Below are 25920 nucleotides of genomic sequence, written 5' to 3'. Positions count from 1 at the left end.
CTCAGCTTTCAGATGGTGAGAAAGTGATCAAAAAGACTCTGGTTTGGATAAGGTGCCTATTAGTCTTTAAACTGAGGATGCTACTTGCTCTTCAGACCTTTGAAGAGGTCCTCAACAGCAGATTTTCACAATATAGCACATCCTTTCGTGTTTTTGGCTGCTAGTACCAAGTGTGTTGATTGTGGATCTGATTGTGAAATCACTGACAATTTCAATCTTTTCTCCCATCTGTCATGATGTTGCCTCTTTGTCTGGTGGTGGGGCTTGTTTTGTTGATGTTGAGATGTAATTTATAGTGAAAACTGTAATCCTTGATCTTCTGCAAAAAAATGTTTTAAATGCTCACTTTCAGCAGGTAAGGTTGTGCCATCGGATAACACAGGTTGTTGATGAGTCTTCCTCCAATCCTGATGGTACATTCTTATGGAGGTTTATATATGAAAAGGCAACTTTATATTTCTCTGCTTGTAGCAAGCCTGAAGGTTATTTGACTTTGTTTTATACTAGAGGTTAGAATCAGCTTCGATGGTTCAGTGTGATTAAGCACAACTACTTAATTATTTCAACTATCAATATACCATGGACTGCTAGGAGAACGAACAGGTGCATCCTGGAGAGGGTTAAACCAGGCAGCTCCTTGGAGGCAAGGATGCTGAAGCTTTGTCTGACATTATTTTGGACATGCTGCAAGGAGGGACCAGTCCTTGGAGAGGGACGTCATGCTTGGGAGGGTGGGAGGACAGCGCAGGAGAGGAAGACCCTCTCTGAGGTGGATTGATTCAGTGACTGGAGTAACGGGAGTGTGCCGGAGAGACTGACACAGGGTAGGGCAGGGTTTAGGGCTGTTGTACATAGAGTTGCAATGAGTCTCAGGCAACTCGACAGCACATAACAGCAACAACAACAACAACAAAAGGTGCTCAGAAGGAGAAGCAGCTCAGCAGGAGACAAGACCTGACCGATTGCTTCCATAAACGTTTACAACCTTGGAAAACCTAGGAGCAGCTTTACTCTCTGACTTACAAAGCTGAGTCCAAAGTTGCCTGATGGCACACAATAACAGTAACCCATTAAAGTTATACAAACAGCTTTAAAATGTTACCACTAAAAGATATAAGAATTCTTTTTGGGAAATGTCACAATTGCTATTATTATTTCCTATGAATAATAAATCTTACAGAAATCAGAAGTTAAGTTGAAAAGATACTGTTAGAGAAAAAAAAAAGAAAAGATACTGTTAGAAAAAAAAATAATAGAAGATTGTATTTAGACAGAAGACAGAGATATCTATGCTATATCTAGGTGCCAGTTCCAGATTAAGTGGAATTCTATACGTTTTATGCATATTGAACATCTATCAAATGGAAATATAATGTCCAAAGCACTTTGCTTCCAATTGATCCCAAATAGTAAAAGTAGTCAGGCTGATTTTATATTTCCAGGACTCACCACCATCATGGCCCTCTCTACTCACGGTGACTTCCACGGGCCTTTCTGAACTGGAATTCTCTGGAGGAGATGGCCCGTTTTTCTTTGCATGCCTTCTGGATACAATACAATACAATAGGCCACAGCTATACTCACTGTTGTAAAATTGGTCCTGAATCATTAGCTGACTGACCGTCCATTGGGTTTCCAGGTCTATCAATCACACAAGAGAACACTGCCTGCCTTTTCCCTAAAGGAGTCACTGGTGGGCTCCAAATGCCAGAGAGGCGTGGCCTTGTTGTTTGCAATGCAGCTCCCTATGTACTGTGCCATCCAAGCTCTTGACTGTACCACATATATAGAGGTGCCAGGTTGATGTGGGACCTAGGTGCACAGGGGCCAGAGCTCTCAGCTGCTAGCACAAAAGAACTGTTGCTCAAATGTACTCGCTTCTCCCAAGGAGAAGAATGTGGCCATCAGCTTCCCTAAAATACTGAGAATCTCAGAGGCCCTTTGTTGCAGTAGTCCAACCATGTACTTTAGAACCATTCTGAGTCAAAATCAAGTAGAGGACAGTGGGTTCAAGGATGGCTCTGCATGGTAGGTGTGTTTTTAGATACATATATTTTTAGATACATGCGTATATTTTTAGATACATGTGTATTTCTGAAAATGTTAGATATCTGAGGCTTTCAGGAAGATTAGTGGAGCAGCTGGATTCCACAAAGGTGTGTTTCCTGTTTTGGTAAAGGCTTGGGTGTGGTCTGTGGCTCTCAGTTGGGTGTGAGCTGATTGGTTTGGCCTCATATTTAAAAAGGCATTTGGTTGCCTTCTAAGTAATATAGCCCTGGTCTGTCCATTGGCTGTGCGGAGGTAATTCGTGATTGCTGTGATGGTAAACACTGTGACACTGATGTGTCAAATGTGATAATGGTTATCCATGTTTTCAAATTAAAACAGGCTTGGAAGCAGGAATGACAACATCCACTTTCGAGATAGCTTGCCTTCGGAAACTCTGTGAACTTAGAGAAACAATGAAAGTCATGTGTGTTCAGGACTTTCGTTCATAGGGTCGCTTTGAATCGTCTCCCCCTCAACGGCACTTAACAACAACATTTGACTATATAATATTATATATAATTTGTTGTTGTTGTTATGTGCCGTCGAGTCGTTTGCGACTCATAGCCCTAAACCGTGCTCTATCCTGTGCCAATCTCATTGTAGCAACTCGAGGTTTGAATTTGTTCTTCAGTTCCTTGAGCTTAAGAAATGCTGAACGAGTTCGGCCCTTTTGATTTTCTGACTCTAGCTCCTCGCACATTTCATGGTAATATTTTGCTTCGTCATTCCATGCTGCCTTTTGGAATCTTCTGTTCAGCTCTTTAGTGTCTTGGATTCTTCCTTGTGCTTTGGCTTCTCTACGCTCCAGTGCAATCTTCAGAGTTTCTTCTGACATCCATTTTGGTCTTTTCTTCCTCTTCTGTCTTTGTAATGACCATATTATATACTATGTTAAATATTATATTTTTATATATCCATGAAAATATATACATATATCTAAACATATATATAATTTTATAACAATTCTCAGCAAAGTATGCATAATATAAATATTATCTACCAATATTTATGTTTCATTATAAATTGTAAATAATAATGTTTTTGTTAAATATATATAGATAGTTTTATAAGTAATATTCTCTAAATAAGAGTTAATAACAAAATAAAACAAAAACTTCTGGCTACCCCCTTAATTATTCTGTTTATGGTTTACTCTTGCTTTTTACTATATAGTATAGGTAATGGGAAATTCCTGTAAAATAAAAATTATGCATTTTAGTACTTGAAATGTAGTTGTATCTTTAAATTCTGACTTTTTATAGCCTTAGACTTTTCATTTAGAATCAGATTTCTGACAGTCAAAGAATAGGAAGTCGTCCTCCTTTTTTATAATCCTTAAACCAGACTGCTATTTAGAAATTATTCTATTTATAAAACATTTCCGTTTCATGTTTCATTTGACAACCCATGCGTGAGTCATCTGATTTTTTTCTTTGACATGAGTGATGTTTATTAGGTTTCTCTAAAGAAAGGATTTTATTAGTTTCCTAATTATTTATAATGTTTCAAAATCTCATATGTAATATGTACCTTTCAATTTCTAACACTTGCTCCGTTCATCTCCTCAGTCTTCCTGCTTCAACTCTGAACTTAACCTATTTAACTTATTCAGAGAGAAAGTTACAAATGCATCATTACCTTGCATGCCATAACTAAAACAAGCTTGTCATTTGACTTTTAAGAAATTTTAAAAATGTTAATTTTGTTTTTAAATTCAGTAGAAGATATGCAACATCTCCATATAACAATGTTTTAAATTATTTGGAGTAAAAATGAAGTAGATTTAAATCCTCATGTCTTTTATTAGTTGTGTGATCAGGGGAAACTGTTTTGCTTCTATGAGCTTCTGTTTCTCGTCAGGAGAATAAAGTTAACAATCTGTATTTGGTTAAATAAGATACTAGACAGTAAGAAGGTTGGCAAAAACCTCACTTGGTCATAGTAAATGTTCAGTGTACAAGAAAGTATAATGATAATTAGTATTACTGTCAATCTCGATTAAGAGGGAGTATTTACCAAATATTTACTGTTTTACAATGGTTTGATAAGGGGGAAGGGATCAGGAGTGGAAATTATTTACATCTTGTCTTCCACATTGAGCAAAAGATCATACAGTCACCAGTTTTATTTCATGTCATTTCAGCCTATGTGTTTGACATCTGCCAGATATTGTAATAGGGAAGCAATAAGACATTGGATTTGAATAATTTATGGGTAAAATTACTGTGGTTAGTTGCCGTCAAGTCGACCCCAGTTTAGGGCAACTTTATGTAAAGCAGAATTGGGTATGTCCAGCTCTGTGATATGACCATTATCATTTGTGGTATTTTAACCCAGCAGGAGTGGCATCCACTTCCTAAACAACTTGCCTCCAGAAACTCTATGAACTTTGATAAATGTCGATAATTGTAGAGAGGCCTCAGGCCTTTTGTTCATAGGGTCGCTATGAGTTGTGCTCGACTTGAAAGCAATCATCTACAATAACAACAACATGGCTTAAACACTCACTGGGGGTTTTCTTGTTTTTGGTACCAAAGATTTAAAAAAAAAATTAACCAACTGAGTCCAATACTGCTAAAATGTTTGTTATACATAGCTACAAAATCATATGTAATTCATTTCATTTCCTGCCTTCTGAATAGGTGACAGCACGGTCCTGAAGCTTTTAAAAACCTCCTTTAATCCTCCCTACAATACTGTGAAGTAAGATTATCATTGTCATTCCCTTCATGCCAAAAGTGAGCCTCACAAATTAAGCAACATGCTTCAGTTGACTTCTATAAACTAATACTCCTTACTTGACCAGCCAGTGTGTATGTGGTGGTCGGGGGGGATCCCCAAATTTATTTTAAGAAGTAAAAAGAATCTCCTACAATTATTGTCCTTTACTTTTCTACTTTGGTTGTTGTTAAGTGCCATCGAGTCGTAGGCAACTCATAGGAACCGTATGAATGAAAGTCCTCGACCCTTGCGTGACTTTCATCCTCTCTCCAGGTTCATAGGGTTTCCGGAGGCAAGCTATTTACTGAAGTGGATGCCACTCCTGCTTCCAATTCTACTTTGATCGATCAGGAAAACATAAGTCTACGTAGATCCAGATCTCTTCTTTCGCTTACTGGCTCTCTGGTCCTGGTGAAGTCATTTCACTTTTTTCTGTCTGAGATTCTCCTGTTAACTATGGAGAATTATGTGAGCTACCTCCAAGTTCTGTGATGATATTTAAGTTAATCACTTCTTCTTACTCTAACAACAGTGCCTAGTACATAGTTGTTGTTGTTGTTAAGTGCCATCAAGTCGTAGGCGACTCATAGCAACCCCATGAACGAGAGTCCTTGGCACTTGTGTGATTTTCATCCTTTGTCCAAGTTAATAGGGTTTCCAGAGGCAAGCTGTTTATAGAAGTGGATGCCACTTCATATAAACAACTGTGTCCATCTCATTCTTCTTAGACCAGGTACCAGAAAGGATGCAATGTAACTAGCTCAACCACATGCTTAACTCTTTTAAGAACACAGCCCGATAAATAGTTTTAAAAAATTATAGTTATGTATTGTTTAGGCTGAAACAGCTTCGAAGAAGGGAAACATTTAGTACTTACCTGTTGTTTTCACTTTCTTTGTAAAATCCTTAAAAATGTATTTTAATGCAGTCATATTTTGGTCTACATTTTTCATGAAAGATTGATGATATAATCTCTTGGCTTGGCAGGCATTCCACTTTAGGATCAATCTGACTGTCTGTGGATCCTATTATTTTAAAGAGATGTTCCGGTTATTGAAGTTACAGTTCCCATTTTTATTTACGTCTTTTATGCTTATTTCTTGTTACAGAAGTTCGCACTTTAATGCACAATAATGTACGGGGTTCATTGTTGTTGTTGTTGTTATGTGCCGTTGAGTCGTTTGCGACTCATAGTGACCCTATGCACAACAGCCCTAAACCCTGCTCTATCCTGTGCCAATCTCATTGCCTCTGACACACCCATCCCGAGTACCCCAGTCACTGAATCAATCCACCTCATAGAGGGTCTTTCCCCTCCTGCGCTGTCCCTCTACTCTACCCAGCATGATGTCCCTCTCTAAAGACCTGTCTCTCCTTACAACATGTCCAAAGTATGCCAGAATCCTTGCCTCCAAGGAGCAGCCTGGTTTAATCCTCTCTACGATGAATCTGTTTGTTTTCTTGTCTGTCCATGGTACATTCAATACTCTTCTCCAAATATTGCCTACTTTAAAAAAAAAAACCAACAAAAACCCCAAACTACTTGCATTATCAAAGTATGATGCCATAGGGTCACTATGAGTCGTCTATAACTCAGTGGTGCCTAACAACAATAACAACGACAACATAAAGCTAGGTTGGCCTAGTGGACAGAAAGTGATGCTACCAAGCCCAAGGTGGGTGATTTTAATCTGTAGCCCTCAGGCCTGGTTCAAATTGGTTTTCTGTCAAACATTCTTCTAAGTGGTACAACACTGGTCTGTCCACTTGCTGTACAGAGGTAACTCGTGGTTGCTGTGATGCTAAACACTGTGACACTGATGTGCCAAATGCTATAATGGTTCCCCATGGTGGACAGTGTTCGGTGGAGCTCCCCGATTAAAATAAGCTTGGAAGCAGGAGTGGCATCCACTTCCGAAATGACTTGCTTCCAGAAACTCTATGACCAGTGCTCAGGCCTTTCGTTCATAGGGTCACTATGAGTTGTCTACAACTCGACGGCACCTAACAACAACAGCATATCATTTACTTTCATTAGTTAACAGTTTCTATATTACGTTACTATGAAGAGACTTGTATCCTTAAAGTTAATATAGTCAGCAGATGTTGTAGATTTTGTATTTCCTTTCACTAAATTGTATGAGGATGGAGATACTGAGTACATTCATTAGACAAGAGACATGACCCTGACTTGGCCCTTTCTATGAGAATAGCATAAATGGATGGGTAAATATGGGATTAGTCATCGCCATCTTAAAAAAACAAAATGTACTTCTTAGATTGAATGATTTTGAAAACAATTTCTTTGCAATCTCACAGAGTTGTGTAGTAATGAGTCCTGATTTCACAAACCATCATCTCTCATGGTGTCTCTCTATATATATTTTCCCCACACACTTAAGAACTTAATTCCAATTTTATTACATCATCTCTTTGCTGGCACTTTATTTTCATGGCACAATCAAATGCTATTTGCTGTCAAAAGCCAATTTTAGCATAATTCACACTCTTCTAAAAAATCAGCATATCTAAAAAAAAATGAACGTATCTAACATGTTTTTCTTCTTCTAAGTGATTGAGATTTAAATTGCTGTAACTAAATACTTTTCCTCTTATATGTTCTCCAGATTCACAGTGGAACAGGAAATTGATTTAAAAGATCTTTTGAAGGGTCTCGGAATAACTGAAGTTTTCATAAAAAATGCAAATTTGACAGACCTGTCTGGTAAGAAAGAAACATCAACTTTAAAAAATATGTTCCATGAAAGCTTTCTAAAATGTAGATGTTGAATCCTCTGTTTTTGATAGAATTTTCAGGTAAAAGATCACCTGCCAGATAGATCTAATAAGAAATATATTGAATGTCTAAAAGGAAAGCCAGAAATATAGTTATCACATTAGGTTTATATTGTTCTGTTCCTTACCTTATCTTAAATTATAAAAAACATAATATAGAATAAAATAGATTTCTTCTCAGAGAGGCTTGTATTATTAAGCTTTAGATTCCTTATCCTGTATGATACAGTGCCTTGTAGATTAGATAATCAATAAATATGTTGATTAACTTTCTCAGTATGTCCTCTTGTAATAACTCCTATGGGGGAAATAGAAGAGAGGATAACTTAATATTTATTGTTATAACTCAACACATTTGACATAATAATGAATTCCCAGTGAAATTGTGTATTTTTTTCCCTAAGCACTCATACAAAATTATGGGTTCGAAGGAGCTTTTACAAATACCTGGCACCCTAATCTGTTGAGCGATTATCTTATACATTCCAACAAGCAAATTCTGTTGAATTATTTTATTAGAACATTCTACTAATGTCACAATTCTAAAATACTCAATTTTAGAATATGTAAAAATGCTTTTGGAAGTACTCTTATGTGGCCAACTCCAAGAAATTAATCAGTGAAATGAGATACCAGTGAACAAATATAACTCATATAATGATTATATTTTGACATTTCTATAGAGCATGAGAAAGAAAACAGAATCTAATTCAAGTTCAATTTTATTTGCATGTCATTTACATTCACTTGTAGCAGTTACATGGAAATGTGAATTTTGTCATGTTTGGTTTTGTTCATTCCTGTGAGATTTTTCTGTTATGGTACCCAAATGCACCATTGGTTCTCTTTAACCTTTGAGAGTTTCAATAAACATTGTTTTCTAAAAAAAAATAAAGTATTTGCATTTAAAATAGGTATGTATTATGACAAAAGAAATTAAATTTGTAAATTTTCTTTATGAGCAATTCATTAATGATAAATTTCCCATTAAAAAGAACTCAAGCAAAAACTTCTGCACCTTCAGTGGAAGGACCCAGGGATTGAATTTCGGAAGGTCGATGAGGTAGCATCAGAACTGCTGTACTGCACAGGGTGTATTTGGGGTGTATTTGTATAAAAGGATAGCACAGGATAGAACAGGATTCAGATCTTTTGATCATAGGGTCTCTATGAGTTGTACTCAACTCGGTAGCACCTAACAATGATACAACGTGTATAAAAAAGAGGAGATACCTGTTTAAAAGGAATACAGGATTAGGTATTATTGCCATGACAGGAGTCCAGAATGAAGGCTGGACTGTGGAGTGGACTTGGGGGGAGAGATTGTATAATGATGAAAGAATTTTTCTTTCATTTTTCAAAGAGAAGAACAAATTGGGAGGGGGAGGGGTGTGTAGGGAGAAAAATGCAAAAATGAATGAATGGAAAAAAATCTATCAATGATTTAATGAAAAACCAATATGCTTTGTAAAAAAAAAAGAAGAGAGAGAAGAGATACAGAGAGATAGAGAAAGATAATGGATCTTCCAATAAATTCTTAATGGATCTCTGATCCAAAAAAGCTTCACTTCCCAGATTTAAGGTTAAGTGGATTATTTTCTGATCACACATTTTATAGCAATGAGGTGACCCTTATGTATTTGATGCCACAACTTCAAACTCTTTTTTTGTTTTGTTTCTTTTTTAAAAAATGTTATTTTTCTTTTAATGAACATTTACAGAGATTTTGGATTTCCATTCATTGTTGCACTTTTTTCTCTACCCCTCCCCCGCCCCCAGTTCGCTCCTCCCTTCGAAAAGCAGCAGATAAACTCCTTCATTGGTATCCAATGCTCCCAGCCCGAATGCACTCCACTGTGCAACCTTAATTTAGGATTCCTGTGATAACCATATACCCTAAAGAGACCATAATCCCTTATTTGAAAAGCTGACAGTCCAAAGTACTAATAGTCCTTTTCAAAATGTCTGTGATACCGATATGGAGTTTTGGTAGCCTAGCAGGAAGGAGTTCCTTTGCCAACCCAGTGACATGACTTTCTATCTATCAGTTGCTTCATGAAAGAAATACGGGCAATCTCCTCCCATGTGATTTACAGCCTCTGTAATCTAACTGGAGGATCAGCAATGGGATCAAGTCCAACTCAAACCACAACAACAACGGTTATAAGAATAAGCAGCTCTAGGGGCAGACTTCATAGGGAAATCCATTCTAACCCAAAGATTATACCTCACAGGAGAAAGATGAGCAGAGAAGAGATGCAGATTGTTAACAGCTTCAGCTTGCTTGGCTCTACAGTCAATGCTCTTCGTACCAGCAGTCAGGAAATCAAAAGACAAACTGCACTGGGAAAGTCTGCTGTCAGGAACCTCTCCTAAATACTGAGAAGCAGCGATGCTTTTCTAGAGGCTAAGATGTGCCTGGTCCAGGCCATGGTCTTCACAATTACTTGTTATGCATTAGCAAGCTAGACGATGACTAAGGATGACAGAAGAAGAATTGATGCCTTTGAGTTGTGGTGCTGGAGAAGAGTCTTGAACATAATGTGGAATGCCAAGAAAGCAAACACATCTGTCTTGGAGAGGGTGAACCCAAGTTTTTCCTTGGAGGCTAGGATTTTAAAGCTCCATCTCACATACTTTGGACATGTGTCCAGGAGGGACTGTTCTTTGGAGAAGGACATCATGCTTGGAAGGGTGGAGGGATGGCATAGGAGAGGAAGACCCAGATGAGCTTGACCGATACAGTAACTGGGGCACTGGGAGTATGTGTGTCAGAGTCAGTGAGACTGGCCCAGGACAGGGCAGGCTTCAGAGCTGTCGTACATAGGGTCGCTTTGAGTCATAGGCAACTCGATGGCACAGAGCAACCACAAAGGGGAAAGCAGAGGGAAGCAAAAAGAAAAAGCTTTCTTACATGTTGCATTTCTTAGAAACGTGCCCTTCTGAAAACATCATTAAGACATTCATGATTTGCCATCCTCACACCACTAATTCAGGTCTTAAGGATCACCTGAAGAAAGATATAAAGTGAGTCCTGAAATATTTCAATGGGAATGCTTAGATTATGAAATTAGACCTACTGGTCTTCCAGAGTCTCAGTAGCTCCAACATACTTGTCACTTTAATCTTCTTATGTTCTTGATCTCCATATCTCTCTCTCTCTTCTCTCTCTCTCTCTCTCTCTCTCTCTCTCTCTCTCCTCTCTTCTTTCTCTCTCTCTCTCCTCTCTCTCTTTCTCCTCTTTCTCTCTTCTCTCTCCTCTCTCTCTCCTCTCTCTCCTCTCTTCTTTCTCTCTCTCTCTCTCTCTCTCACACACACACACGTATGATTCAGTCATTCAAAAACTATTGACAACACTGTAAAAATAGCCTCTGTGCTTCCTCTAAATCCTGTAGCATTTTCCTCCTCTGCATTATTTGAACACCACGTGCTCTTCTTTGGATAGCTTGTATCCATTACAACATTCTAGGGGTTTTTTTGCTTCTCCAACTGATGAAAACCTTGTTGGCCCAAGATGTTTCTCTTTCGGGCACATCTGGCAGTGTCTCCAGTACATAGTGCATAAAGGATCAGGTTGTTAACTGAAATGCCAGCAGTTCAAATACACTGGATGAATAGTCTCCTCTCATGAAGATCTACATCCTTAGAAATCTGGAGGGCCACTGTGAGTTGAGGGTTACTTGATGAGAGTGAGGTTTGGCTTGGAGGCAGTTCGTATGGTGGGAAGAGTCCAGGGATGCTACGAAGCAACAATTGACACAGAAACTCCATACAAATGAGCTTGGCCCGAATATCTATAGTGCAGAAGTAGAGAAAGTCCTGTGGACTCAGAAAGCATGAAAGGCCTGAAAGGGAGCATATGGAGTCAAATGGCAGAAGGGGAGGTTATGAACTTGAATACAGGTTTTTAAACGCACAGAACTCATGGAAATCGTAGATTAGAAAGTGTGGTTACTTCCCCAACACTGAACAAAGAAAGCATTTTAGAAGACATGCGAAGTTTCATTTTATATACCATTTAGATAGTTTGGAATTGTACTCAATGCCTATATTCATTTTTCAACTAATTTTTTTTGGCTAAAAATACCAGGAAAAACATTTTAGAATAGCATTAAATAGAAAATTTGAAAGCTCTCATTGAGCATGTCAATTGTGACACTGCTACATTCTTATATTATGTAATAAAAAAATGTCTAGTTCTTCAGAAATGGCAAATGTGAGTTACCAGTGTGGGGGGGAAGCACCCCAACCTTACTTTACCTCCACTTCTGGATAATGGAGTGACTTGACTGTCACTTGCTAAGACCTCTTGAATCCAAGCTTTCAGTTCCCATTGCGTGGCAGCACAGTTATTTCAGATTCCCATTCCCACTGCCCTCTACGATTTCAACAGCCTCCTAAATGCTTTCCAATCTCCCTCCAATCTAATCCGTTTTATCTACCACTGCCGAGATTAATCGCCTTAAAGCTCCCCCTCAGATCATCGTAGGCCCTGTTCCAAGCCTGCCTGTGGTCAGCCATGCCCTGTCCATGGCTCAGCAGGAAATTAAGACCTCGGCACCTTCCATCTTTCATTCCTGCTGATTCCACATCCACAGCTTGTGTTCGGTCCCAACTGAACACTCGCCCGGAGTCTCACATCTGCCCAATTCCTCATCTCTGTGAAATCTCTCCCACCTGAAATGCCTTCCTTCTTGTACCACTTGAACTGAACCTCAGCTCAAATATCCACAACGTCATCCAATCACTTTGACTCTAATCAGAAGTCCTTCTTCTTAATCCCCATCTTATTCTGTCTCTTCTGGTGGCAGACACCACATTGTATCTTGTCTACTTGTGGCTTCCGCGTGGAATGCTCCCTGCTAATATGTAAACTCGCGGAGATTGATTTAGACGGATTTTTTTTTTTTACTGTTCAGTGGATTTTATTTTTGCAGCAAGAAAGCAGCAAAGACAATGTGAGTGCAGTCCTTGGAGTTCTCAGTGCTGTGGGGCTTCTCGTCCTGAGGCAGGGTGAGACAGTCTGCATTTTGAGAAGTCCAGGTTCAAATCTAAGAAGGTGTACACACTGTAGTCACAGTGTTGGAGATTCTTGGAGGTGGTATCATCAAATGGCTCAACGGGTCTGGCATCCTGCATTTTTTGTGGACTTTGCTTCTTGCATTTGGGGACAGTCCCTTTTCACTCTTCCGTGGTTTATGAAGAGAGATACACCGTAAAGGCAAGTCCTCGAAGCACCCTCACTTGGAGCCAAATCTCCAGTGCCCTCAAAACGTCTTTGCTGCAGCAACAGGGGGGCAGTCATGCCTTCGATAGGGGGAAAGGTTGGGCAGGGGGCGGCAGCATGTGAGGTCACACTATGCAAGGAGATCTGTGCTGCATGGATGTGTGGGGTTTTGGTATTATTTGGTATATAGTGTTGTTTTGGGGTTTTTTTAAATTTTCTTTATTTGTGTGTGTGTGTGTGTGTGTACCACCAAGTCAGATCTGACTGGTACAGGACGAGATTGTACCTCCTTCTCCAGCAGAGCATCTGATGGATTCGAACCCTTCTTCTCTGGGATTGCAGCACAGCTTTTTGCCACTAGGCCACCAGAGCTCACTGGGATGTGTGGGTTTGTTTGGTTTTGGTTTTGGTTTGGTGTTTTAGGGGTTTTTTTTTTTGGTTTTGGTTTGTTTGTTTTGTTTTTGTTTTTGTTCTTGTTTATGTTTTTTTACAGTGCCCAGTTTAGTGCTGGCTGCCCAAAGAATTGCTATTTATTGTATTCCATTTTCCTTCACAATTGGATGCTGATTGCTTTTGACTCCAAATTTCCATTAACATAAAACACAGTAAAGACTCATGATAAACACGGAATATACTGCACATTGAGAATCCTTTTCTCAGCAGGTTCAATTTAAAATGTTCATAGAGTTGCAATGAGGATCCTGTTATAGAGTAAGGCTGGGGCTTTTTGTAATGGAAATGAATGACTGTCAGCATTTGGATTAATAGATAATCCTCTTGGAAGGTGTAAGGGGAAGGAGAGAGTGCTTAATCCTTCAGGATAAAGTATGGGCTTTATTAAAGAAGCCAGGAAAATAAAGGAATTAAGGAGCCACACCAGAAGCCAGATTCAGGTCACACTCAAGTGCTATAGATTTATGTTACACTAAATCTTGCATCTTACACAGGTCTGTTCTCTTCCTCCTTGCCCCTGTCAATTAGAGGGCTGTATTTCTTATCCATCGCAGCAATTCAAGCTCTCCTCCTATTTTCTTGCCTAGACCGTTGCATTACCACACTCGCTGGCTCTACCTCCAACACTCTGCTCATTCAGTTCGCCTTTCATTTCTGCTGCAACCAGTTGTTGTTGTTGTCATGTGCCACCAAGTCACTTGCATCTCATAGTGACCCTACTATGTACAACAGCCCTAAACCCTGCTCTATCCTCTGCTAATCTTTTTGTCTCTGACACACCTAGCCCCACTGCCCCAGTCTCTAAATCAATCCATCTTCTTGAGAGTCTTCCTCTCCTGCGCTGACCCTCCACCCTCCCAAGCATGACATCCTTCTCCAAGGACTGGTCCTGCATTGCAACATGTCCAGAGTATGTCAGATAGAGCTTCAGAATCTTTGCATCCAAGGAGCAGCCTGGCTTCACCTTCTCCAGGACAAACTTGTTTGTTTTCCTAGCAGTCCATGATATATTCCATACTCTTCTCCAGGACCAAAGCTCAAAAGCATCAATTCTCCTGTCATCCCTAGTCATTGTCCAGCTTTCTGATGCATAGTAATTGTGAAGACCATGGCCTGGACCAGATGCCCCTTAGTCTCAAGACTGACATTATTGCTTTTCAGTACTTTGGAGAGGTCTCTGACAGCAGACTTTCCCAATGCAATTTGCCTTTTAATTTCTTGGCTGCTAGTAGCAAGAGTATTGATCGTGGAGCCAAGCAAACGAAAGCTTGTCGACAATCTCAAACTCTTCACCGTCTATCATGATGCTGCCGCTCAGCCCAGTGGTGAGAATCCTTGTTTTCTTGATGTTGAGCTTCAATCCCTATGGAAGGCTGCACTCCTTGACCTTCTGCAGCTGCTTCCATTATCCTTCCAAAATCAAAGCACATGTGTCCTATTACTCCAGGACGTTGGCCAACGCTCTTTAGCTGGATGGTCAGAGCCCTTCAAACATCTACATCCTCTGTCCCCCCCCCCCCCCTTCATAGCCCAAGCGCCACTGCACCTTCAGATCACCCTGGCTGTTGCGCATTTTGCAGATATGACCGTCTGCTTGGAATGTAATCTCCTTGTTCTCCTCTATGCACTATTGTTATCCTTGACAGTCAAAGAAGAAACACAAACCAGTTGATGTTGAGTTGTTCCCAGCTCCTGACGGCACTGTGTGATGCAGGGTAGAATTGCTTCTTTGGGAGTTCCTTTGCTGCGGTTCCTTATAGAAGCAAACCCAAGTGGTACGGTCCATCCAGAACTGCAGGGCTCACCCAAAGATGGTGCCTCTCTGGCAGTTCAAATTCACTAGGGGCTTGAGGAGAGAAACCTGGATAAACTCCTTCTGTGGGAGCTGAAAACCCATTGGTGGGTCAGCTATGAGTCCCTTCCAACTAAACGGTAGCAATGAGTTTGGGTTTTTGAGTGTTGTTCTTTGATGTCTATTTTCTTATTAGGAAGTCTCGTCTGACATACTTTGGATATGTTACAAGGAGGTACCAGTCCTTGGAGAAGGACGTCATGCTTGGGTGGGTGGAGGGACAGTGCAGGAGGGGAAGACCCTCAATGAGGTGGATTGATTCAATCACCTGGGTAATGTCAGAGTCAATAAGATTGGCAAGGGATAGAGCAAGGTTCATGGCTGTTGTACGGAGGGTCTCTGTGAGTCGCAGGCAATTCGATGGCACGTAACAAAAGCAACTCAATATACCATCTTGATATACCTGGTATGTCAGCTGTATCAGACACAAAGGAGGTTTTCAGTACATAAACGAGTAAACTCACAAGCAATTTAATATTTTCAATTCTATAACAAAATCTTGTACTCTGGTGGCACAGTCTATAGGTAATTGCCCTGCTAATTAAAGACCACACTACTTCGGGCAGTTCAAAGCCAGCAGTGGTTCCTTTGGGAGAAAGACAGGCAGTCTCTTCCCATACAGTGGAGAGAAGGTCAGCTCTGAATCAGTTCTGCCACAACAGAAATGCATTTGAGTTTTGTAACAAGATAGAATCTGTCTTGGATGAATAGAGACATAGTTCTTCTTAGAAACAAGAATGAGATGACATTGCCCTCAGATACTTTGGGCATTTTATCGTAAGGAACCAGAACCTGGAGAGGAACGTCACACCTGATAAAGTGGAGGATCAGTGAAAAGAGAAGGACACTCAGATAGAATGGCACAGTAGTTATAATAGTGAGCAACGTAACAACATTTGTGAGTGAGGTACAGGTGTAGGCAGCATTTTCTTCTGTCATTCGTAAGATGACTATGAATCAGAATGGACCAAAGAGCTCTTAAACACAGCAGCATAGCCATCTCTATCTAGAAAACAAACATACAAATACTATTTCTACCTAAATAGAGCTCTAACCCTAGAATCCTTTCTGAAGTTCATGGGTCGGGCTGAGGCTAAGGATAGTTTAGCAACTGAAGCAATGCGACACTTGGGATATTCTTGGTTCTGTGACGACGCTACACTCCTCATTTTGGTATTTTAAACATATCCCTGGTGACCCAGAAAGCTATTTGAATTGGCTGTCGTTAGCAAGAGCGTCACGAGAGAAGTAGTGGCATTTCTTCCCTGGTGGTCATCCTGCGACACTGTTCTGTTCACAGACACGTAGAGCCTTTGGTGCTCTGCACAGTGCCTTGTATGCAGGCGGAGGGTACTTGCTAAAGATTTGCTCAGTGACTGGCTGGCTGGATGCTTTAGTACTTTGTCCCCTCTCCTTCAGAAGAGCTTGAATTGTTGCCCAGCTCTTCTCAGGGGGGCCTCGGGCTTGCTGGCCTTGTTCCCATCTTCTCCATTGTGAAAAGCCTGGCTCCGGGTTGCCTGGGGGGAAGCAAGGCCAGTCATTTTGGCAGCAGAGTGTGTATTGTGGCCAGAAGGAGTTGTGTACTTGGGTCAAGTAGAGAGAATGTTTTTCAATTGTTTGCTTGGTTTAAACCGATGACTAAGACCAGCTCGCAATTGTAGACAAGTATTGAACCGTGAGCCACCAAGCGAACAAACAGGTCTATCTTGGAGAGGGTGAAACCAAGTTTCTCCTTGAAGGCAAGGATTTTTGAAACTCTGTCTGACGCACATTGAACAGGTTGCCAGGAGGGACCAGTGTTAAGATATAAAAAGAGCACGAGAGCGCAAGGGAGAGAAATAAAGAAAGGAATTGGTCCCAAGAAACGAAACAGGCCTTTATTGCGCAGTCTGAGAGGGACGTCAAATGACCCAGCCACATGGCATGCAGACAGGATCCAAAATGGCGTGCGGGCAGTTTGGGGGGTTTCCTTTCTATAGGGGTCCTGGGGAGGACTAAGATGGTACTTCTCAGAATTTCGGTTTTAGCTTCTTTAATCAAGCTCAGACTTTTACCAGGATCCCTTGTCTGGTCTGGTCTTTAATGTGACCAGCTTAGGTGTTATCAAGTTTCTACAGGGAGTGATCAAGCTGGGGGTTGCTGGGACAATGGCCATGTTCTTCTTTCAACCAGTCCTTGGAGAAAGGAATCATACTTGGAAGGATGGAGGGACAGGCAGGAGAGGAAGACCCTGGATGAGGTGGATTGGTACAGTGACTGGGGCAGTGGGGGTTGGTGTGTCAGAGTCAGGGAGACTGACTTAGGACAGGGCAGGCTTCAGAGCTGTTGGACACAGGGTCGTTATGAGTTGCCGACCACTCGATGGCACATAACAACAAAAATAACACTAGATAAATCTCCTTGAATGCTGGTTCAGTTCATCGATGAGGGGAATGTCTCCTTTGCGATGGGCAGTGTGTGCGATATTGTGGATAATAACTAGAACAGGTAAAGTCTAAGCTCCCAATTAATACGTCCCTGCGCCGGAGGCATGGTCTTGATTGTTCACTAATTACACAGACGTGAGTGGTAGTTGAGTGAAGCTGGAGGTAGCGATGATCTGCCTGTATTACTACACGCCTGTATTTGCTTAGCATCTTTTCGGCTTGTATTTTGTTTTCATATGGCTGTCTGGAGTTTGTGCCATCAGAACAAAAAGTTTCATTTCCCCCCCCCCAAAATCTGTGATAATTTTTCATTTTCACAGATGCTCTCACATGTTTTTTCTGAAGGTTAAACGTCCTGAGGCCAAGTTCACATCTTCAGACATTTGTAACCCATGACATAGCTGCTCTCCACCCCCTGGGGAGCCTGAGTTTGGTCTTTGTTTTGCTCCCTTTGAAACAGATAAGAAGACCATGTACTATATACTGAACGGTAGGTCCTATTCCCTTGACCTTGTACTTGATCAGATTTTAAAGTGTTTGGTGACCTAGTGGCAAGAAGCAGAGCTGCAGTCCCGAAGGCATGTGGTTCAAATCCACCAGCTGCTCTGCAGGAGAAGGATGGACAATCTCCTCCCTTGTGATTAACTGCCTCTGAAAACCCATCAGATGGTCAGCTCTGAGTTGGTTCCAACTCGAGGCCACACAACAACAACAACAACAGCAGCAACAATGTGTATATAGTTTTATACTTTTTTCCCTTTAATGTTGTTGCCCATCCGTTTTTCTGAAGCATCTGCTTTAGTTAAGTGTCATCTGATTATTTACATCAGGAATAAACTATCGCGGTTACTGACCACTTACCAGCACTCTAGTTTAGGTGCCCCTGAAGTGACCACGCTTAAAGCTGTAGAAAGTGAAATAAAGTCAAAGTCATTGCCAGAGAGTCAGAACTGACTCATAACTGACTCTTCAGGGGGTCATAAATAGCACAGAAGACTGTGCATATTTCTCATGATAACATGCTCATAGTATGTGTGGCAACATCTCATCGATTCTAAGGAGGGTCGTGTCTATCTTTCTTTTTTCATAGACACCATCCATTGTTTTCCAGGTGTACACAAAAACTAGCTACAAAGGATTTTTCTGGGGTTGGGGAAATGTGATTATGGGATCTGTATTAGAATAATGGGGTTCATTTTAAGCCTTTGTTATTTTAGCAATGTGGGAAAATATTCTCATTTTTTACATATCTACTGAAGTTTACTCTCTCCATGCCACTTCCTTAATTTTCTTCATCTCAAAATGCTAAAATGAGTTAACAAACTTTCTGTAAAGAGTTATACAAGGAACATTTTAGGCTTTTTGAGCCCTAGTTCTGTTGAAACTATTTCAGCTCTGTTGTCCTAACACAGAATACCATTCATAAACATACACAAATGAGCATAATCGTGTTTCAGTAAAAATTTACAAACGCAGACAGCAGTTGTAAGCCATAATTTAGTTTTGTCAACTTCTGATTGACAATAAAACACTGCTTCTGAAAACTCTTTTCTGACGCCCATCAGAATCAATGTGTGTCTATCTTTCTTCTACACCTGATTATATTTTGTTGCAAAACTCAAACTCATTGTTGTCAAGTCTAAACAGACTCATAGCTGACCCCGCCTTTCGGCTTCCAAGGCTTCAAATTGTATGGGAGGAGAGTGTTTGTCTTTTTTTCCTCAGGGGCCATTGCTGGACTCGAACCACTGGAGAGGTGCTGCTTTTGGGTTATCAGCACAGCTTCCTATGGCCTGTGCCACCAGAGCTCCGTCAAACCTGAACTAACTGCACCTTTTCATTCAAGAATTACTCAATCCATACTTGGACTCTGGCTGTGTTGAATAGTGAAAAGTTATGCATAAGAGGAAACTCCTTCTACTTAGATTCGCTCAGTCATCAGGTGTCAGTGAAGTGTCAGAAGCCAGGGTTACAAAGAAGAAAGACATGATTCTTTTTTTTAAATTTTATTTTATTAATTTTAATGAACATTTAGAGATTTTGGATTTCCATTCATTCATTGTTGCATTTTTCTCCCTGCACACCCTTCCCTCCCAGTTTGCTCTTCTCTTTGAAAAGAAGAACAATTCCTTTATTGGTATACTATCCAACCACCCCGAGTACACTGCACTATGCAACCTTCATTCTGGACTCTTGTCATAACCATAATATCCAATCATATATTGCTTTTAAACTGTTCTCTCCCTCATCTATTTCAATGCAGTATACATGATTTATCCAATTTTTCTCAGCCTCACCCCAAACCTGATTCAAACAAAATTACAAAACATTGCTGCAAGAAACAAAAAGAGACCTGGAGAAGTGGGAAAAGATCCCTTGCTCATGGATAGGAAGACTCAATACTGTGAAAATGACAATACTACCAAAGGCCGTTTACACACTGAATGACATGATTCCTGCCTTAAGGAAGTTTGAGCATCCAGGAGACCAGAGATCTCAAGTCAGAAAATAAAAATCCCATGGGACCAAAAACTGAGCTTTATTTACAAGCAGAGAGACGTCTGTCTGGGCGGCAGGACTGCTGTGTTAAAGAAAAAGCATGTATGTGTTCATGTTGTGGCAGTTCACCCAGAGTGTGACGGAGAGCATAGATAATGCTGGACACTGCACAGGTTCGGGCTAAGTGAATGAGTCAGAGACCCTTGTAGAAGAGTCTCGAATGCAGACTGATCAGGTATGGAAGTACGTTACACGTGAAAGGAGAAGCGGGAAGCCGAGTGAGCACGGGAAAGGCTAGACACATTCATGTAATAGTATTTCTGTAGTGGTTTATATTTGGAAAAATTTTGCCAGTTGTTGTTGTTGTTATGTGCCATCGAGTCGCTTGCGACTCATAGCGACCCTATGTACAAGAGCTCTAAATGTTGTTCTATCCTGTGCCAACCTCGCCGTCTCTAAACGCACTTATTCCCACCACTCCAGTCACAGAATCGATCCATCTCACCAAAGGTCTTCCTCTCCTTCGCTTCCCCTCCACTCTGCCAAACATGATGTCCCTTTCCAAGGACCAGTCCCTTTTAATGTGAACTGCAGTCAGAAAAAAACAGCTCTCAACTATGGTGTCATGACACACTGAGACACCCCTTGAAAAATCCTTGCTGGGTTTAATTGTCCTCATTTTAAAGAACTTTTTACCTTTTAACAGGTGAGTTTGGCCTATGATTTTTTTAATCTTATATTGCACATAGAGACAGCTATGTTGGCCTAGTGGACAGAAAGTTATTCTATCAAGCCCAAGGTGAGTGATTTTAATCTGCGCTCCTCAGGCCTGGTTTAAATTGTTTTTGTCAAACATTGTTCAAAGTGATATAGTGGTCTAAGTGGTATAATGGTCTGTCCACTTGCTGTACAGAGGTAACTCGTGGTTGCTGTGATGCCAAACACTGTGACACTGATGTGCCAAATGCAATAATGGTTATCCATGGTGGACAGTGTTTGGTGGAACTTCCTGATTAAAACAAGCTTGGAAGCAGGAGTGGCATCCACTTTCGAAATGGCTTGCCTCCGGAAACTCTATGAACAGTGCTCAGGTCTTTCGTTCATAGGGTCGCTATGAGTTGACTACGACTCGACGGCACCTAACAACAATAACAACGTATTGCATTTATATCACAAGGACGACAGTAGGTAATACTAGCTAGGGATGAGAGATTCGTTTTCATTCTCTTTCTAGTGTCCATGATGGTTTTATAAAAGACAGTTGTATCTGTTCCTTTATATCACCTAGAAAACCATCTGGACGTAGTATCATTCATTTTGAGATACAGGAATGTTTTAGCCTGCTGATTTAATTTGTGAATTCTTCAGATACTCTCTTTTTCTCCTTAGTGCAACTGTATATATTTCTCTGCACTTATCCAAATAATGGGAAAATGATTCATTTTCAAGCGTATCTGCATTAAATAGACTAGGAATTAGGTAAAGGAGAGATGGAAATATTCTATATCTTGTTGGTGTAGGTTGTTTCATGAAATCTACATCTGTCAAAAAAGTATCAATTGTTTGGTAGTAAGAATTGTTGTTATGTGCCGTCAAGTCACTTGCGACTCATAGCGACCCTATGTACAATAGCCCTAAACCCTGCTCTATCCTGTGTCAATCTCACTGTCTCCTATACACCCATCCCGATTACCCCAGTGACTGAATCAATCCACCTCCTACAGGGCCTTCCTCTCCTGCACTGTCCCTCCAACCTCCCAAGGATGATATCCCACTCCAAGAATCTGTCTCTCCTTACAACATGTCCAAAGTATGTCAGACGAAGCCCCAGAATCCTTGCCTCCAAGGAGCAGCCTGATTTAACCCTCTCCAGGATGAATCTGTTTGTTTTCCTAGCAGTCCATAGTACCCTCAAGACTCTTCTCCAGCATCAAAGGCATCAAGAATTCAATTTCATTAATTTGGTTAAAATCCAACAGTAGAAAATGATACATATGAGGTTTGTAATTTTTAAAACAATTCTTTATGTTTAGCTGTATCCCCTCTCTTGTTCTTTGAGTAGTCTCTGTTTCCTTTTCTTCTTCATGAATCTTGTTAAAAGTTTGTCTACCCTATTACCTTTCTAAAAACTGAAATAACTAACTCTCCTGGAAGAACCCTCAGCCTCCTTAATTCGTTTATCTTCTTGCTACAAGTACCTCAAAGTGTTCTGATCACCATACTCATTTCAGCCATTCTTTGGGGGGGGGGGAATAAGAGAATGTGAAAGAATAGATGTCTGGAGGAAGTTACTCTCTGAGCAGTGGACAGGATGGACAGGAGTGAGAGTCCTTGTTTAAGAGACCTTTGTAGCCAGCAGGTTAGACCCACTGGCAGAGTTTTCATTGTGCAAATTGGGTACGACTGAGACGTCATTCAGTTTCTTTGAGAAGAAATCCTCACAGAATATTTGAGGACATAATGTGGACACTCATTTCCATTTAGGAACTAAATCCTGCCTCTTTTACATCCAGACCTGCAGTCTTGGCTGTTGGCGTGTGTATGCTCTTTCTTTCATTGGCAGACATGAAAATGAGTGTCAGAATCTAAAAAATAATTCGGTATCACTTACCTACTAAATAACTATTATATATTTTGTGTCATGGGATTCATTAGTTTGTTTAGCAAACCAAATGTGTCTGTGTGCTTAATAAATGCGCTAGAATTATAAAATGGACTAGAATTGACTATTTTTAATCACATGGTGTACTATGCCAGGAAGAAGAAATTGAAGAGGAATAGTGTCAAATTTATTGCCAAAAAGGACATTTCAAGATCTGTCCTGAGGTGCAGTGCAGTCAGTGATAGAATTATAGTATATTTATATACCTAAAAGGAAGGCATATTAATATAACTGTTATTTAAAGATGAATAAATTGAGGATATATTATTAAGTGAAGGGGGAAACCTAGTAAGTACAGCGTCAGCAGCGGTCAAGAAACCAAAGACATATTGTACTGGGCAAATCTGCCAAGGCCTTTTTAAGTGATCAAGAAAAAGGAGATTAGTTTGAAAACTAAAGTTCCCATGACTCACACCATAATATTTTCAGGTGTTTCATATGCTTGTGAAGGTTGGGCCATGAGTAAGGGAGACTGGAGAATAATCCCTTTGAATTGTGGTGTTGGTGAGTAGTATTGAATCTATCATGGATTTCCAACAGAACAAACAACAGTCTTAGAAGTACAGCTTGGGTCCTCGTCAAGGCAAGGATGCTTGTGACACTTTGTCTCACACCGTTCTCGCAAAAGGACATCATGACAGGCCAAGCAGAGAGACAATAAAAGAGAGAAAGATCCTGACTGTGATGGGTAGCTGCAGTGACTTCAATAATGGATTTAAAGACACTGGAGGCTTTTAGGTCGGTTGAGAATTGGACAAGGTTTAATCTGTTGTACAGAGGGTTAGTATGAGTTGGAGATCACCCAACAGTTTGCGTGAGTATTATGGATCCAAACAAAATGAAGTTCTGGACAACTTGAATCTTTTCTCCATTTATCATGATGTTGCCTCCTGATGCAATTGTGAGGCTAGACCTCCTGATCCGGAAAATGTATTCTCTCCTTTGATATTAAGAGAAAGCAAATGCGTGAATCTGCAGATAGGTCACTTAAAAGAATTATTAGAAAAAGTTTCTATGTGTGTTAAATTATAAAATGTTAAAGAGAATTAATAGAAAATATTTCTATTAATGTTAAATTAGAAAAAAGAATTAACAGAAAATATTTTAATATTTACATTTCTAAAACCTAGAATTCTATTTTTCTTTGCTAAGAATTTTAACATTTTGGTAATTAGAAATTACGTTTTATAAAAGGAAAGGTAAAATCTCTCAATATTCTGTTGTAAACTTATTTAAAATAATAATTTTTTAAAAAAGATAGTCATGTTTTTGGGTTTTGTTCTGGCTTTATAAGAAATGAACAATAGCAAAATTAATAGCAAAAATAAAGGGGTTAACAAGGAATATCAAATCAGGGCAAATTAGAAGCCAAGTCTTGGATATTATATTCTTATCATAGAGGTAATTTTATAACATTATCTAGCGTGTTATATCAACGTCTCATATCTTATACCATTGTTTAATCTATTATACCAGCTCTTACCGTTTATAACATTGTCTCATATAATAATTATATCAGTATCTTAAATCTCGTACATCTCACAAACCCATTTAGCAAAGAATAAAATGTTCCCCTACCTAGAACTAAATGAATGCTTTTCGTTCTCTTTTGGCAGATAACAAAGAGATTTTTCTTTCCAAAGCAATTCACAAGTCATTCATAGAGGTTAATGAGGAAGGGTCAGAAGCAGCTGCTGCCTCAGGTAATAAGTTGGGTTTGGTTGGTTTTTTAAAATGATCTCAATTTTTCTATATTTTATTTAAAGAAATATATATTGGAGTGAGGGTCATCTTCTGAATCAAGCCCCAGACTAACTCAGAAGCCACGCCAATGCTGAAACAGTCTGCATTTTCTAAATAGGACATGAGGCACTCTCACTAATACCCTGTAACAGAGTAACTCCTGTCTCCAGTTTTCTCTCTAATGAGAGGCAGCAGGACCTTGCCAGTTCTTTGAGAAGAGAATTTCCTGCTGTGCTGCCTGCTTAAATATTTTAAATATTTCCCTACTGTCTGCCTGAATCTTTTTTCTCTGTACCTAATTATTTGTGAAAGCTGCTTCTTAATTTTGGAAATAAGTTTTTATTCTTTAGAAGTACACACGTAAATAAGAATATGCGGTAAGATGTAGTGTTTTTCTTTCTCAAAGAGCACTTTGTCATAAAGCTTGTGTCCAGAGAACAATGGCAAATGTCCTTGGTCATTATGATAAATCTGACTTCCCTGGTTAATTGAAAATATCATCTCTTTTCCTTTTTAGATCCTCACACCCCACCCCACCTAGTCCCATAAGCAGCACCTATCATCATATTTCAGGAAGATTTGTTTTTCCTTCTGCTGTAATTATAGTTACAGACATTATTTCTAGCTTCTGTGTCTATTTATCTATTAAAAGTATTTTTGCTCATAATGACATTTTCAAGAAGAAATAGAAATAGTAATCTTGGGCATCGAGAAAGTTCCATGGAATCTCCCATGATTTTGACCTTTTCCCAGCAACTGTCAGTACTTAACACCAAACCCCACCACCCTACTGCCCAACGTTCTGTTGCAGACCAGGGGCAAAGTTTTTTTATAAGTATTAATAGTGAGACCGAACACCAGGAATATAGGAGAAAAACAGAGATAAAGCAGGAGGCAAACAGTTCTCGAACCATTGAAGGGAACTGCCCAATGATTCCAGCTTTTCTGTCCTTACTGAGTATTGCCAGGAAGTAAATCACAGAGAGACTCGAATACAGGTGAAGCTAAGCTTTCTCTATTGAAAACCTTCTGCTTGACTCAGGAGGGAGGGGCGACGCAAAAATCCTGTAAACGCTTAAGGATTGCCTTAGTGCTTCAGGATTCATTCCAGCTGATATCAGCCTCCCTCATAACCTGAAGCAGTAGTCTGTTTTTTACAAATATTTAATGTAAAAGTTAGCTTCCCATAACGTCCCATATTAAAGGTTGCAGGAGAACTCCATTTCCCAGCTATACAAACTAACACAGCAGCTCTGACATACTTTCCCTTTCATTATTGCCATTCTGACCATTCCCCAGAAATAAGGGGGCTTGATATGAAAAATACACATTTCAAACAAAGATAATGATTTGAGATAGACACTGTCCTATCTGGGAGATTTGTTTGGTTTTGTTTTAGGTTTTGTATTTTCTTTTTGTCCCCCTTTCATAAATACTCCATCAGAGATGATTCTCGTTAAGCCATGAGTATTTATAAGACTGAAAAGAAAAA

General features: G+C 39.9%; 1 protein-coding gene across 1 annotated transcript in view; it reads left to right on the top strand.

Moving 5' to 3' along the window:
* Nucleotides 1-25920, top strand: part of SERPINI1 (serpin peptidase inhibitor, clade I (neuroserpin), member 1) — a 50979-nt gene that overhangs the window by 23887 nt on the left and 1172 nt on the right. The window contains exons 5-6 of the mRNA XM_006890376.1: nucleotides 7398-7495; nucleotides 24302-24388. Of these exons, the coding sequence (XP_006890438.1) occupies nucleotides 7398-7495; nucleotides 24302-24388 (185 nt within the window). The remainder of the gene's footprint in view (nucleotides 1-7397; nucleotides 7496-24301; nucleotides 24389-25920) is intronic.

This window comes from Elephantulus edwardii, unplaced genomic scaffold (genome assembly GCF_000299155.1).
Source record: "Elephantulus edwardii isolate Elephantulus edwardi_28Jun2011 unplaced genomic scaffold, EleEdw1.0 scaffold00088, whole genome shotgun sequence".
Classification (NCBI taxonomy): Eukaryota; Metazoa; Chordata; class Mammalia; order Macroscelidea; family Macroscelididae; genus Elephantulus; species Elephantulus edwardii.
The sequence above is the reverse complement of the archived record's forward strand: the minus strand, read 5'-3'. Positions and strand labels throughout refer to the sequence as shown.